General features: G+C 39.4%; 1 protein-coding gene and 1 long non-coding RNA gene across 24 annotated transcripts in view; one reads left to right on the top strand and one right to left on the bottom strand.

The window, feature by feature from the left end:
- The window catches only part of LOC143903155 (uncharacterized), a 368,826-nt gene that overhangs the window by 317,795 nt on the left and 37,020 nt on the right, over nucleotides 1-14,011 (top strand). The window contains exon 11 of one of the 23 annotated variants that reach the window (XM_077416618.1): nucleotides 883-1,075. The exons of the other annotated variants lie outside the window; for them this stretch is intronic. Coding sequence (XP_077272744.1) covers nucleotides 883-886 — 4 coding nt within the window. The 3' untranslated portion in view covers nucleotides 887-1,075. Of the gene's footprint in view, nucleotides 1-882; nucleotides 1,076-14,011 lie in introns of those variants that run through there. 23 annotated transcript variants of the gene reach the window in all.
- On the bottom strand, nucleotides 7,355-7,869 carry LOC143903173 (uncharacterized). Its single transcript, XR_013258634.1, has 2 exons — nucleotides 7,690-7,869; nucleotides 7,355-7,491 (listed from the first exon to the last, which is right to left on the bottom strand). It is a non-coding gene; the product is annotated as an uncharacterized LOC143903173 (long non-coding RNA).

Below are 14,011 nucleotides of genomic sequence, written 5' to 3'. Positions count from 1 at the left end.
GAAGCAATGTGCAAGTTTATAATTTGCACACTTTTTTAATTTTAAAATTAACCTTTTTATGAATTGAAAGAGGATCGGCTTAGTAGCACATAAGTGGGTTTTTATAATCGACGCAATGCCAAATCAATGTTGACTTTGGGAGTTCAGACTATATGGTCCATATATGGACTTCGCATATGGACCTTTGATCGCGTATAAAGCTGGATCTAATCAACTAAATCTTAAAGAATTATATATGAAATAGGGATAGAAAAGACTGAAAAATATAATAAAATTAGAAATAGCCAAATATCTCAAAATTTGCGGAAGTTATAGCTATCACAGACATTTCTAAAAAAATTATGGTATTTGAAGTGGTAGTTCTAACTTCCGTAATAACACAAAAAGTACTTAATAAAAAAATAATGTTTTATAGTGTTTTGGAAAATTATTGAAGTAAGCTTTAAGAATATGCAATAAAAAATGAGAGTTTCAATTGTTTTAAAGGTGTTGTGTGTGAGCGTGTATGGTATTTAAAGTGTTGTAGTAGCTTTAAAATTTCCGTAATTTTTAAAATATCGGGCACATTTTTTTTAATGTGTCATTAAAGGAAGGTTGGTATTGAATTTGGCGATGATCGGTAAAGGGGTTTATTTCTTATAAAATTTTGAATTTTTTGAGAAATATCTGTGGTAGCTCTAAAACCTTTAAAACAATTGAAACCCCCATTTTTTTATTGCATATTTTTAAAGCTTACTTCGAGAATTAACACAATTAACACAATTCATGAACGTCTTAAAAGTCTCTTTTTTAAACAAACTAAGAAACAAAATTTTGACGAGATACTTGACAATGATGTGAGGAGAACGTATGGTTTACCATTCCTTTTTTCTCCATTTTCAGTTAATTTGTTTGAAGCACAAGCTCGCGCAGAAGCCTGGACTCATGAATCGTGTAATGGGAAACGACACATTAACCGGGACGTTGACGAAAAGAGATTGTGTATTCTTAACAAAATTAGTATCACAAATAACTCAAAATTACATACCAAACATTAGTATCATTGTTTTATATCGAACAATAAATAGGCTGTACAATTTATAAAGCGAAAGAATAATCATTAGTAAGATAATCCCTTTCTGAGTCGGAATTGATATCGCACTTTTTTTGTATAAGCTGTACAGTTCTGCACGGGGGGGTATGAGGCGCTCCCCGGATTTGCGATTGGTCAACAAAATTTCTCGAAGGACCAGAGGGCCCGTGCCCTTGCGAAAGTGAATAAAGCGAAGCAAGCAAGCGAATATCAAAAAAATGCGAGGCGACTCACCGTGTCGTTGCCCGGCGCCTCCTGGGTGTCGACGTCGTCCTCCCGTTGGCGAGATCTCTGGCGTGCAAGGCGAAAGCATGCAACAGTCCGGTATAGCAAGCGGGCACGGACAGGCAGGTATAGCAAGCAGGCACAGATAGGCAGGATAGCAAGGAGTCTCCTATAGGCAGGATATCAAGCGATTAGGCCTTCGTGGTCTGCGATGGGCGACCGAGCACTCCAAGTTTGCACATGCAAAACGGTAACGTGTGAGCTTCACGACGTTCGACTGATGAGTCCCTCTCTTCGGCGTTCTCCGGCTCGCGCACCTGCGAAGTACGGCGCGAGCGAGTAACGAATTCTTCTCATAATTGGGGATGCCACCCGTGGGCGGGCAGCACGAGTCGAGTGAGTCGCGCGAATATCGACAAGTGTACTAATTGCGATCCACCGACGTTTCGCTAATAGGCGCGATAATTTAACCCGGTATAACTAATCAATACAAGAACCGTACAACTAACAATGTGAAGCGACAACACGAAATCGATCCTATAATTAGCTACTATTTACACTATGATACACGGCGGTGCGCCAAACAAGTTCGTTCACAAATATATTTATTCTTTGTGGAAACTTTTCAATTGTATCTTGACGTAATCAAGATTAATACATAATCAATCCGTCTCAAAAAGAACTGTTCACATAAAAGACATAATTAATCAATAATTAATCATACATGCAAATATGATAACAAAATAAAAAACAATCCGTATGAATTCATAAGTCAATCTGATTGTGATCAATAAAGAAATGTGTGGCACAAAACACTTTATTACAAATAATCGTATACTTCTTAAAGAATTGTTATTATGCGAACGAATAATCGAAAGAAATATTATATAGTCCACTATATATATATATATATATATCGCAAATCAATCAACTCTTACTTAAATATCCTATTGACTCATGCATTCCAGCAATAAAATAGAATAATCCGAAATGTAACGGAATATAATTCGCAAGGTAAATGAATATAAACGCAAGGTAATTGAATATAAGACGCAAGGTAATTGAATGTAAGACGCAAGGTAATTGAATGTAAAACGCAAGTAATTGAATATAAGACACAAGTAATTGAATGTAAAACGCAAGTATTAATTGTTCGTATCAAGAAGTTTACTTCTCGTTTATTAACGCAAATATTATTTATCAACACGCAATGGATTTATCATAAAATCGAATATAATAGGAGACGTAAATTAACGCCACGTTAATAAAGATCTCGGGTACTCGCAACCCGTCGCGTCGCGTAAAAGAGTCACGGTCGGTCTCGCTCCGCGTGTACTTGGCGCGAGACACTACCGTGTCTCTTGATCGTAGTGACCTTGCTCGAAATATTAATGGCAACGCTTCAAATTTACTCGAAGGAAAATATATGACTTACGTTAATCTGATTGCAACTCACGATAGCAAAATAATATTAATTACACTGAGCTTAGTTTGAGCATAATACCGCTTGTATTTACAGTCCGTTTTGTGCAAAAGTGAAGGAAGTATTCCTCACATTGTCCGGTCAACCACTTTGCAATCAAAGATCGTCATTGTACGAGGAACATTAGTTCACCAGCCGATGCTAAACAGTATGTTAGCTATGTTGTACGATCAATGATTTGTCAGAGAGCATAGGAAATTACCTTTTTGTTGAGTATTTTCTTGTTTCCGGCCGATAATCTTTAGATGGATAGTCGCAATGACTAAGCCCATAAAGGGCGTTCCGATTTTCACAATATGGCCGGGTCGTCCTTCTTTGCAATAATGACGATTGAGCTAGGCAATTATCGTCGGCGCCTTCCTTCAACGTCCTCGTTGACGTATGTAATGGTGGTAATCCTTTTGCCGTTAGGAAGATAAGTTGACTTCCTTGCTTACTAGTAAACGTAACAAATACGTCTCTCATTGCGAGATTTTGGAAGGCCCAAACTGTTTTTTTTTGTAAAAGATGCGTACGGAACGACTGATACTTCTCGAATGCTCGTCTCGCCGGGCTGCACGCACGAACAAGCTTGCCCGCGCATGCGCGGGCCAGCGGTCACATTAGTCCAGTCAAATTAGACAAAAAAAGGCTTTTGCTCGGAAGTGAAGCGGTATCAATGAAACCCTTTTAAGGTTGTTGGGGAGATGTAGAAGAGCTTATTTCTGAGTTGTCGGGTTAATCGGACCGATGGGTTTTTAAAGGGGGGAGGGGAAATGAAAAATTTTGTTTTTTCGCAATAACTCGGCGAATTTTGACCGTACATGATTTACTAACCTTTCATTTTGTAGCTTTTTTAAAGCCCTACAATTCATTTCCTGAAGACCCTAACTTAAAATCCATATTTGTCGAGTTCTAGCCGGTGAAAGTGGGAAAAAATGTATTTTGTCGCGGTTTTTTGCGTTTATCTTGTTTCCATTAATAAATAGAAATGTGCCGCTACTGACAAAGTTGTAGGGCTTAAAGAGACCTACAAAACAAGGGGTCAGTCGTTCAGATTCGTTAAAAATTGAGCCCAGGGAAGCCGCTGACGATCGGCCATGCGACGGCGCGTGTCGAGTCGAGTGCGCTCGGGACTCGCTAGAACTCGACAAATATTGATTTTAAGTTAGGGTCTTCAGGAAATGAATTGTAGGGCTTTAAAAGAGCTACAAAATGAGGGGCTAGTAAATCATGTACGGTCAAAATTCGCCGAGTTATTGCAAAAAAAACAAAAATTTTTATTCCCCCTCCCCCTCTTAAAAACCCATCGGTCCGATTAGCCCGACAACTCAGAAATAAGCTCTTCTACATCCCCCCAACAACCCTAAAAAGGTTTCATTGATACCGCTTCACTTCCGAGCTCAATTGTCTAATTTGACTGGACTACATCGCCGCAACGTGATGCGTCTCTGGGGCGCTACGCAACACGCGCCGTTTTCGCGCGCGAATCCGCAACTACAGCGACGCAGCAGCAACGCCACATAGGCTGCCACCTGTGACAGCCTGACCGCACTATTCTTAACACCGCGACTAACCGACTAGATGACGCACACAACACAATCTCTCCTCGTCTTCCATTACCCATTTCTAACATAATTTCAAAAATATTTTTAGAGAATCAGACACAAAATTATCATTTTACAGCGTTAATAAAGTAAATAAATTTATCAAAGTTCAGAAGGATGCTCTCCTGGTTTCCGCAATGAGTAACGTTGTCTATAAGATCTCTGGCCGAGATTGCGAGACTTCATACGTGGGGCAGACTGGCAGAGAATTAAAAACTAAAATATCCAAACACCCCGCAGTCATCCACAGGAACAGTTCTGCCCACTCCGTGATTACTGATCACAGAACCTAGAATGACCACGATTTCGACTGAGATAACTTTAAAATTTTAGATCATGAAAAATATGATCATAAACGACTTATTTCCGAAATTTTATACATAAGACAACAACGTCATAGTTTAAACTTACAATCAGACATCGACTGTTTCCACCATGCAAACTTGTCATCCGTCATAAATAATTTATAACTTTGTTTTTGCCCGTCCCCGGCCGTGTTACTTATTTTGTTTATAACTATCAATCCTTGTTCTGACCTACGAATCTTCGACCCGCCGTCTTACTTCACTTCCAACCGACATGCGTGAGACTTTATTTTATACTTGTATCTTTAATTTCCGAAATGTGCGACTCTTCGAATTCATCCTTTGACTACTGCGACCTTTTAATTATTGTACTTTTTTGACTGCTGCAGACCTTGAGGTAAGCTTTCTCCTTTCTCTTTCTGTTTCTTTTAACGATTGACTAAATATATGTTTCTTTTTCACAGTGGAAATGTCCACTATAACCGTGCGTACCAGCTCGCTTGTCACGACATTTTCTCAAGAAAGGAGCTTCCTACCTCGAGTTCTGCAGGAATAGAATAAATCTTCTTTTTCTAATAAACGCTGAAGATGGCTCGAAAGAAAAGCCGAAACGTTCGTCACTTTTAAATACACGTTTTCGTTTTATTTGCGCATCACGTTCCGCGCCTGACTCGCATCCGTTAAGTCTCTAATTTATCTTTGTTTTACGCTATATAATCTAATTTCAACATTTACATGTCAAAAATAAAGATATTCTCTAAACAAGAATGTTCTTTTTTTCTGTGATAACTGTACTGGAATATACTCACAGTAATGCTTAAAAAACCAAATTTAAAGCGCGTATTTGTCCCGCATTATATACGCATTTAATGCATATTATGGCAGTGCATACCAAAAAGTGCATCTATTAAAGTAATAGATACAATATGATCCGATTACATTATATTACATTCAATTTCAATGTAAATTAATAAGATTTTTATTCATTTACATTGAAATTGAATGTACTATAATGTAATCTGATCATATTATATCTATTATTTTAAACAAGATTACGCTCATTGATCGAGGAGCCCAATCGGACAACCAGTGAACTCTATATTATATTATAATGCTCACTGCAATGTTTAGAGACCGAGCACGAAGAAAAAAAAAGATAGGTTATTCAACGTCCGTTTCTTTTTATGTCTGGACACTGAGCAACTTATCCTTTTTTCTTCGTTCTCGGCCTTTAAACATTGCAGTGAGCATTCGAATATAGTACAGAGTTCACTGGTTGTCCGATTGGGCTCCTCGATCAATGAACGTAGGTGCACTTTTTGGTATGCGCTGCCATAATATGCATTAAATGTGCATATAATGCGAGACAAATACGCGCTTTAAATGTGCATTTACGACCCGCATTTAATGCAAAGTTTAATGTACTTTTAAAGCGCATTATACGCGCATTGGCGCTCCTTGGGTAGATATAAAATAAAAACACTTTTATTTTATAATTCAAACCCAAGCTTGAGCATTTAGAACTTGATTGGTTTAGCCGTTTATAAGATTTGATAATTGTCGTGTATTTAGGTAGATGAGGGAATTAATTGTGGCACAGGTACGCACTAATCGTGTACTTTATTTAACACGCCAGCACTCGTTGTGCTATTAACAAAGGTAGGCAGAAGACTGACTCTAGAGAGAAAAAAGGGAGTGGGGTTCCACTCTTATGGCGAATTCTCAATTTGCATAACAGAAAGTCTCATACACAACATTTCCTCCCCCACAACAAAGAAAAACAAAAAATACCATTGAAGTTTAAGTTACGTTAATGTTAATGAATTTACCAAAAATGATAGTGTTCCGCCAATACAGAGTAACAATAATAAGAGGTTTTATTTCGACTCAATTGGCTATTATATAAAGTTATTGACACAAACGTTACGACGTTTCGATCCTTGGTTCGGATTCTTATCAAGCAATCTACAAACCAATTTATACCGCATTTATACCACATCAATTCAAGTCACTACCAGCGACATCTACATCTTACACTTATGATTTTTTCGGCAAAAATCTTTATGGGTTTAATGTGAAAGTGATGGTTCTTTTTTATCAGTAGGTATTACATTACTTTTAACTTTGCTCCGTTAATTTTAAAATATGACTTTAATTATGACCTTAGACCAATTTGCTTTGTAGATTGCTTGATAAGGATCCGAACCAAGGATCGAAACGTCGTAACGTTTGTATCAACTTTATATAATAGCCAATTGAGTCGAAATAAAACCTCTTATTATTGTTAATGAATTTAGCTTGGTATAAATCGCTGTGGCGGTCTTCGTGGTCGCTGAGAGCGACGTGGCGTCGGCGCGGGAGTAGACACAGGCGGGGTTGATCCCTGCATCGGAGCATTAGCCGGGGATACCACTGGTACAGCGGCCGGTGAGTGCACTGGTGGTGTCCCTCCAGTTTCTTTGTAGTAACAAATACGCCGTGACCGCTCTGAGGTTGTTGCATTCAGACTTGGCGGGACAAGCCGTGACAGTTCAGCAGTTTTTCGACCTTTCTGACGACTCCTGATTTGATCAACATGTCCCTTAAAATATCGTCCATTGAACTCGATTTGGTAATGGAGGTCTTTTAGGCGGGTGGCGACGACTCCGGGAAGCTATTTGTCCCTGCGTGAATTACCTGAAAGAAAGTATACTGCCTGTGAAAGTTAGAATGTTTTAAAAAATAGACCACTTGACTCTGAGGCTACACTATCCTCGTGGACTTTTTATCGTCGGGTCGCACCAAGTCGAGACAGGTACGCAGGCTTCGTCCCAGGAATAACTGCGAAAGAGGTTGCCCTGTAGTGTGCGGGGCTTTGCGATATTGCCGCAGAAACTTATTTAAATTGCGTTGCAAAGTATTCTTGGTAATTGACACTGCCTTAAGCGCATCTTTGATCGTTTGCACGTAGCGCTCGGCTTGGCCATTTGTCGATAAATTATATGGGGCCGTAAATTTGTGGTACTTGATTTTACTTACTCGTAGAAATTCTTTGAACTCCGCTGATGTAAACTGTTTGCCGTTATCTGAGACTACAGTAACTGGAATGCCGTAGCAAACAGTTTGTCCAGAATTCCGATCGTTGCGGTTGACATCGTGAACCGTAACTTTCACCTCCAGCCATTTGCTGAAAGCGTCTACAACAACAAGTATCATCATGTTTGTAACTAGGACGCGTAGTCGATATGGATCCGTTCCCAAGGTCCTTTGGGATATTCCCAGTGATGTTTACGATATTTTGGCGGTGTATGCCTCCCACATTCAGTGCATGCTTTGGCGACGTTCTCAATGTCTGCATCAATGCCTGGCCAGAAAACAAAAGAGCGAGCTAGGCCCTTCATCTTGACAATGCCAATGTGTACTGCATGCAGGTCTGCGAGAATGGCCAACCGCAATGATGGCAGTATAATAACTCGATGCTCCAAGAGTAAACAGTTTCTCGATAGTGTGTGGTTTGTCTCTGGGGCTTTGTATCCGAAACGAGCAAGGCACTGACCTGTTTCCAAGATCTGAATTATCTTGCTTAGGTGTGGATACTTACGTGTTTCACTTGCAATGTACTCCGCTCGCACCGGTAACTGCTTTATCTGGTTCATAACAAAATGATCGAATTCATCATTATACTGCATCTCTTCCTCTTCCCGGACAGATAATTTGTGAATTGTATTTATCATAAAAGGTAAAGGCATTCTGGAACAATAATCGGCATTCACATTGGCTTTCATAGGTTTATATACAATATCAAAGTCAAAATGAGATAAGTAATCCTCATAGTTCGCCATTCTGCTAATACATAGTACAGGAAGAGATTTCTCTGGGTGAAAGATCTGCGTAAGAGGCTTATGGTCTGTTATCAATGTGAAGTGGCGGGCGTATACATAGTGGAAAAACTTCTTAATAGCCCCTACTATGACAAGTGCTTCCTTGTCAATTTGTGGGTAACGCTGTTCCGTATGCGTCATTTTACGCTTGCGTAAACGTATGAACGTTTAGAACTATTATTAAGCCGATGGGATAGTACCGCTCCTAGACCTGTTTTGCTAGCGTTCGTAGCTAGTACTAATGGTAATTGCGGGTCGTAAGACATTAAGACCTGAAACGATATCAACGCGTTTCTGATGTCTGTATATGCTCTTTCCGCCGATGCCGTCCATTGAAAAGACTGTGTGTTTAATATATCCCGAAATGGATGACTCCTACTAGACAAGTCTGGAATAAAAGACCCGTAATATATTGCTTTTCTTAGAAATAACTGAAGTTCTCTTTGCGTGGATGGCTCACTCTAATGTGTTTATCGGACTTGTGCACTCCTTGGGCGTCAATTTTATGGCCTAAAAATTCCACCGATGGGGTAGCGAAAACACATTTATCACGGTTCAGTTTCAGACCGTTGATCCTCAATCGTTGAAGAATTATATCAAGGGTTAACAAAAGACTATCAAAGTTATCTGCAGACACCGTTACGTCATTGAAAAACACATCAGATACATTCGGGATATCCAGAATTGTTTCGATACGGCGTTGCCACACTGCCGGGATGTTGGCTGCTCCATATATTACCAGTTTTGGACGGACCATGTGTTGGAGTGTTCAATGTCAATGCTTGACTAAACTCTGCGTCAATCGGAAGGTGCGTGTACGCGTCGGTAATATCTAAATGACAAAAAAGCTTGGCACCTTTTATTCGATTAAACAGATGATACTCTGGCCTCGGGGTAGGATGTTCGTCAATGACAATTCGTGGATTTAATGTTAGCTTGTATTTACCTGTAATTCTCAATTTAACATTTTTCTTCATGACTATGTGCGTTGTAGAAGCCCATTCAGAATCTTCTACTTTTTCGTAGAATTCTGATGTTATTTTAGCGTCAATTTCCTTAGCGTATGCATCACGTAATGCCAACGGTACTTTACATGCTTGGACAAAAACGGGTGTCGCTCCTGGTTTGAAGTAAACAGAAACTGGTGGTTTCGACAGTTTGCCTGGTACCGTACTAAATAAATCTTTACAATTTGTTAAAAACTGATCTAAACGAGTCTGTTGCTTTTCACGGAGGTCAAGTGTTGTCGTGATTATCGTGTGAATAAAATCTGACGCGTCAAAAAGCTCGTTGAATTTGATTTTGAGCAAATTGGAAGATCCATTCCCTGCCAAATAGAGAATCAAAATTACCGTCAATGACATAAAGATCTAGTTTCCGTGAAGTCGCACCCATCGTAACTTCCACGGGTAGGCGTCCGATACAGCTGATGTGGTGCCCTGTGTAACTAGCAAAACGTCTATCTGTTTTGAATAAGGCAATTAGATTTAATTGAACATAATTAGTTTTTCTACTCACAATACCGCAAGGCGCGCCTGTATATCTAATTCCATGTTTAAATCTCGATCATCAATTTTTAATGTCGGCATCCGTTTAGATGTAGTATCACTGTTAATTTCACTGAGTTTTTTCAGACGTTGCATAATGTCGACCCGCGACGCCGATTGAGTGTCAGTTGCAACCTGATCCGTTGTTTCCGCAGAAGCTAGAATTTACTTCGTTGACCTACAAATTTTGGCAATGTGCCCTTTTTTATTGTTATGACACACAGCATCACAAAACTTGCACTTGTCACGAGCGTGTGATCTACCGCAGCTTGCGCAGTACGTTCTTTTTTCTCGGAATTCCGTTTGTCACCTTGTCGCTGAAAACGCGGATTTCTTTGCTCGTTACGCTCGTGTGATTGTGGTTTTTGATGTGTGCCCTTCTTCTGTCGCTTGAATTGTGAAGGTGCGTATTCCAGTTTATGCACGGCTTCGGATGTGGTCCCTGCTCCGGCAACTTTAACCTTATTGCTGACGTTGCGCGTGACTTCAAGTGTGTGCGCAATTTCGTATGCTTCTGCGAAAATATATGGGTTTTATGCAACGATCTCGTCACATATTTCACGTATTAAGAGCCCATGGAGAAATTTGTAAGATTTTGATCGTTTCCGATCTGTCGAATGTCGCGCCGTGCCTGTGTAGGCTAAGAGTAACATGATTGGTCGCTTGAGATACCGAGTTGCGCCGTAGCGCTCTGCGCATGAAGAAGCGACGGGATTGGTATAGCGTGAGATAAAGAGCTCCTATTGGTGGATTTGGGACGAGAAGCGTTAGCGGTCGGCAACGCCCGGCAAGCGGGGAGTCGTTGTACAGCGTCGATGGCGATCGGACGCTTGTATCGAAGGCGCGAATAAAGTTTCACTTTCCAAGCTTTATTTGAATATTTCTCTGGTCTCTCCCTAGCCATCCTTCCTGACATTATCCTCGTGAGAACATTCGCGGTCAGTGCCGTACATTACGCGGTGCGTCAAGAAATTAACCAGTTAGTTACAAATTGTTCAATCAACTGCTTCCTATCGAGGAACTCGTCGTATTCGTAATGTGCGCGGAGCCCTGTCTGAAACGCAGTGCAAAAGCGTCAATAGCTTCTCTCTCCCTTTTGTTGTACAATAAGCCGGAACTTAATACTCTCTACATATTTATTTCTTGCGCGGTCAAAATGGCTAATTAATGTCAAACGTATTTCGTGATAGGTTAGGTCTTCTGATAGCCCCGGGCTAATTACATAAGAACTTGAGCGCATTATTTAGTTCTCTGCCGATAAATACGCTCAAGTGAAGAGTTCACTCGAATCTCTTAAAATAATCTTCAATTGAAGATTCTTCCAAAGATCGGTATTCGCTTACCATAAGCGATGGTGGCTTAGGGGACTGCGACGACGCAGATGTCCTGCCTGTGGTACCTACATTGGCCGTTGCTTGTGCCGCAGACGATTGGATGGCGCTATACCATCATGCTTATTGTCAGTATATTCCGCACGATACTTTGGGTAACTAAAATCTATAGTTTACGTCACGTACACTATAGCATTTTAGTTAACTAGAGTGAATTTTGGAACGCAGCCTGTGTCCGCTTGCAATAACTCTGGGGGATCTCCACCTTGGATCCTTGACTCTCGATTCACGTAGCGATCAAGACTTAGTTACTGATTTCGCCACAAATTCACTCGTATCCCTCTTGAGTTTATGGAGATCCCACTTCTGACACCAAATGCCGTGTATTTAGGTGAATGAGGGAATTAATTGTGGCACACGCACTGATCGTGTACTTTATTTAACACGCCAGCACTTGTTGTGCTATTAACAAAGGCAGGCAGAAGACTGACTCTAGAGAGAGAAAAGGGGTTCCACTCTTATGGAGGATTCTTAGTTTGCATAACAGAAAGTATCATACACAACAATAATCTAAGTGTCTCTCAACTCAACGGTTTGCGTAAAGATTGGTCTGTGTCTCTCGCTGCGCGTACACTTGGCGCGTACACTTGGCGCGAGATAACTGTGTGTACCTCTTGATACACAGATGCGGGCAAGTACACAAATGCAAACTCATGTAGACAAACGAACGGTTTTTTTTTTTAAAAGATTTTTAAATGTTTATAATTAAAAAATAATAGAATGTTGATGGAGGCTTGTCATTAGAGAAACAAGAACTACAACATATCACAAATTTAAAATATTGACCGAAAATAGTTTTTTCGTATATAAATTGTGCGAGGACCATTGATATGCCTTTTGCAAATTAAAAAAATAAATTTTTTTTTATAATTGACTACAATTTGTTGTGACAATTTGACCATTGGTTTTTTTCTGATTAATTGTCAAGACGTTTCGACCATGGGTTTAAGTCATTATAAATTCATGTAATTTGAAGCTTATACATAAGCATTGTAATTTAAATAATTAAAGGAGGATGTTAAAAAAGTCCAATTTTTAGCCCCCCTGCGGAACATTAATTGACCGTAAAAAATTGTTGTTTGGGACCCACATAAACAAGAAAAAAATTAAACGGGCACAGTAACAATTGTGCCGCAAACAACAACGTAGAATTACGTCAACTGTCACTTTCATGTTAAAGTATTCAGCGAAAGAAAGTAGACGTAGGACTACGTCAACTGTTTCACTGAATAATAGTGACAGTTGACGTAACCCTACGTCTACTTTCCTTCGCTGAATACTTCAACATGAAATAGTAACAGTTGACGTAGTTCTACGTTGTTGTTTGCGTCACAGTTGTTGCCGTGCCCGTTTAAATTTTTTTAAAGATTTAGCTTTGTTTTTTGAAAAAATTTTAGTACTGGTTTCATGAAAATCGGTTTACAGTAAAAACTACTTTTTTACTTTATTAACCAATTTTCTCAACGATTGACGCCAAATTCAATACAGAATCCTCCCAGGATCCTCCCTTCAGCTAAAATTCCTTTAATATTTTTCGAGAAATATTAGTGTTGCATGTTTTCGTCGCAAGAAAGTATAAATTTCTTGCAGAAATCGGTAACCTTTTCCCCGATTCTCGCCAAAGTAAATGCCAACTTTCCTTTAAGATTACATGTATAACTTCACTTTTTTAGACATAAATCGGTAACTCCTTTAACGATTGACGCCAAATTCAATACTGGTACTTTAATGAGGTTTCTGATTCATTGAAATTTTAATATACTTAAGAAAATTGGTTATTAAAATAAATTAGTGGTTTTTTCATGGTAAACCGATTTTTAATCGGTTACTTCTTCAACAAACTTCGCCAAATTCAATACCAACCTTCTTTCTATATAAGAATACATAACATTCTATATAACTTTATACTCTATTTAGACATAAATCGGTATCCCCTTCACCAATCGACGACAAATTTAATATCAACCTTAATGGGACTATATAAGCTATCGAATGACACCTTATTTATTACTCTACGATTATTAGTTTCGAAGATATAAACGTCCAAAGTGTGACATGTTTTCGTTGCAGACTGTGCTTGGATTTACCCCCCCTCCCTTACTGTCGACAAAGACGTAATTCTACGTCAAAATGGAGGGTTCGGACTTGTTTTATCATAAATGGGACTTCTTAAGCTTTAAAATGAGATGTGAATTATTATTTTACGATTAATAGTTTTGAAGATATAAACATTCAAAGTGTGACATGTTTTCATTGCATCCTGATGTTACCCCTTACCAGGTTTTTGTTGCATACCTCCTACCATGTTTTCGTTGCATCGTGCACTCGATATTACCCCCTACCCAACGCGAAGAAAGACGTAGTTCTACGTCAAAACAGTCTTACATCCCAGAAATGTGGGGAACATTGATTTTACATTATTTCCTTGTAAAAACCAAATATTCGGATACCACGCGTACGCTAATTACGGAAAATATTACCTCAACCAGGGTTCAAACCTGGAACCTCCATCATTCCGTGTAGGGCTCGAACCAATTTGACC

Source organism: Temnothorax americanus, unplaced genomic scaffold (genome assembly GCF_048541705.1).
Source record: "Temnothorax americanus isolate GAGA-0224 unplaced genomic scaffold, ASM4854170v1 Scaffold44, whole genome shotgun sequence".
NCBI classification, from domain to species: Eukaryota; Metazoa; Arthropoda; class Insecta; order Hymenoptera; family Formicidae; genus Temnothorax; species Temnothorax americanus.
Note: the sequence above shows the minus strand (reverse complement) of the source record. Positions and strands in the feature narration are given on the sequence as shown.